Below are 663 nucleotides of genomic sequence, written 5' to 3'. Positions count from 1 at the left end.
GGAAGCAGCAGCTCGCCGCCTCTGGCCCCCGAGCTCAGCAGCAACGCGCAAATGCTCAGCAGGTGCGCAGGCTGCGTCGTTCCTGCTGCTGCTGCTGCTGCTGCTGCAGGCTCTGCTGCTGCTGCTGCAGCAGGACTGCTGTTAAACGAAGGCCACAAAAAAGCCTCCAAGTAATGAGTGTAGTCGAGGGCCTGCACGCTGCTGCCAGAAAAGTTGCTGCGCTTCAGCTGTTCGTACACCTCAGATATCAGTGCTGCAGTTTTGCTGCTGCTGCTGCTGCTGCTGCTGCGCTGCCCTCCCCCACGGGCCTCCCAGGACTGTTTCGCAGCAGTAGCTGCTGCTGCTGCTGCAGTAGCAGCGGCCGCGCGCTTCTCAGCCTGCTCCAGAACGCGCTGCTTCTGCTGCTGCTGCTGCTTCTGCTCCTGCTGCTGCTCCTTGTCCGCAGGCTGCTTGCTGCTGAGGGCCTCGAGCGCCGCTTTCGCCTCCTCCAACTTCGCCTTTGCAGCTGCTGCTGCGCGCTCCTTTTCTGCTGCTGCTGCAGCAAAGAAGGCCCCCGCGTCCACATGCTCTACCTGCTGCTGCTGCTGCAGCCACGTCCGCCTGGCCAGCAACACCAGGCGGTGGCTCTGCAGCTCTGAAAACGTCAAAGGGGGGCCCCCGGGG

General features: G+C 63.5%; 1 protein-coding gene across 1 annotated transcript in view; it reads right to left on the bottom strand.

Moving 5' to 3' along the window:
- ETH_00036225 (uncharacterized protein) overlaps window positions 1–663 on the bottom strand; it is a gene marked incomplete at both ends in the record, with an annotated part of 987 nt that overhangs the window by 160 nt on the left and 164 nt on the right. The window contains one exon of the mRNA XM_013375001.1: window positions 2–663. Within this exon, the coding sequence (XP_013230455.1) occupies window positions 2–663 (662 nt within the window). The remainder of the gene's footprint in view (window position 1) is intronic.

This window comes from Eimeria tenella, genomic scaffold (genome assembly GCF_000499545.2).
Source record: "Eimeria tenella Houghton genomic scaffold, Eth_scaff2458, whole genome shotgun sequence".
NCBI classification, from domain to species: Eukaryota; Apicomplexa; class Conoidasida; order Eucoccidiorida; family Eimeriidae; genus Eimeria; species Eimeria tenella.
The sequence above is the reverse complement of the archived record's forward strand: the minus strand, read 5'-3'. Positions and strand labels throughout refer to the sequence as shown.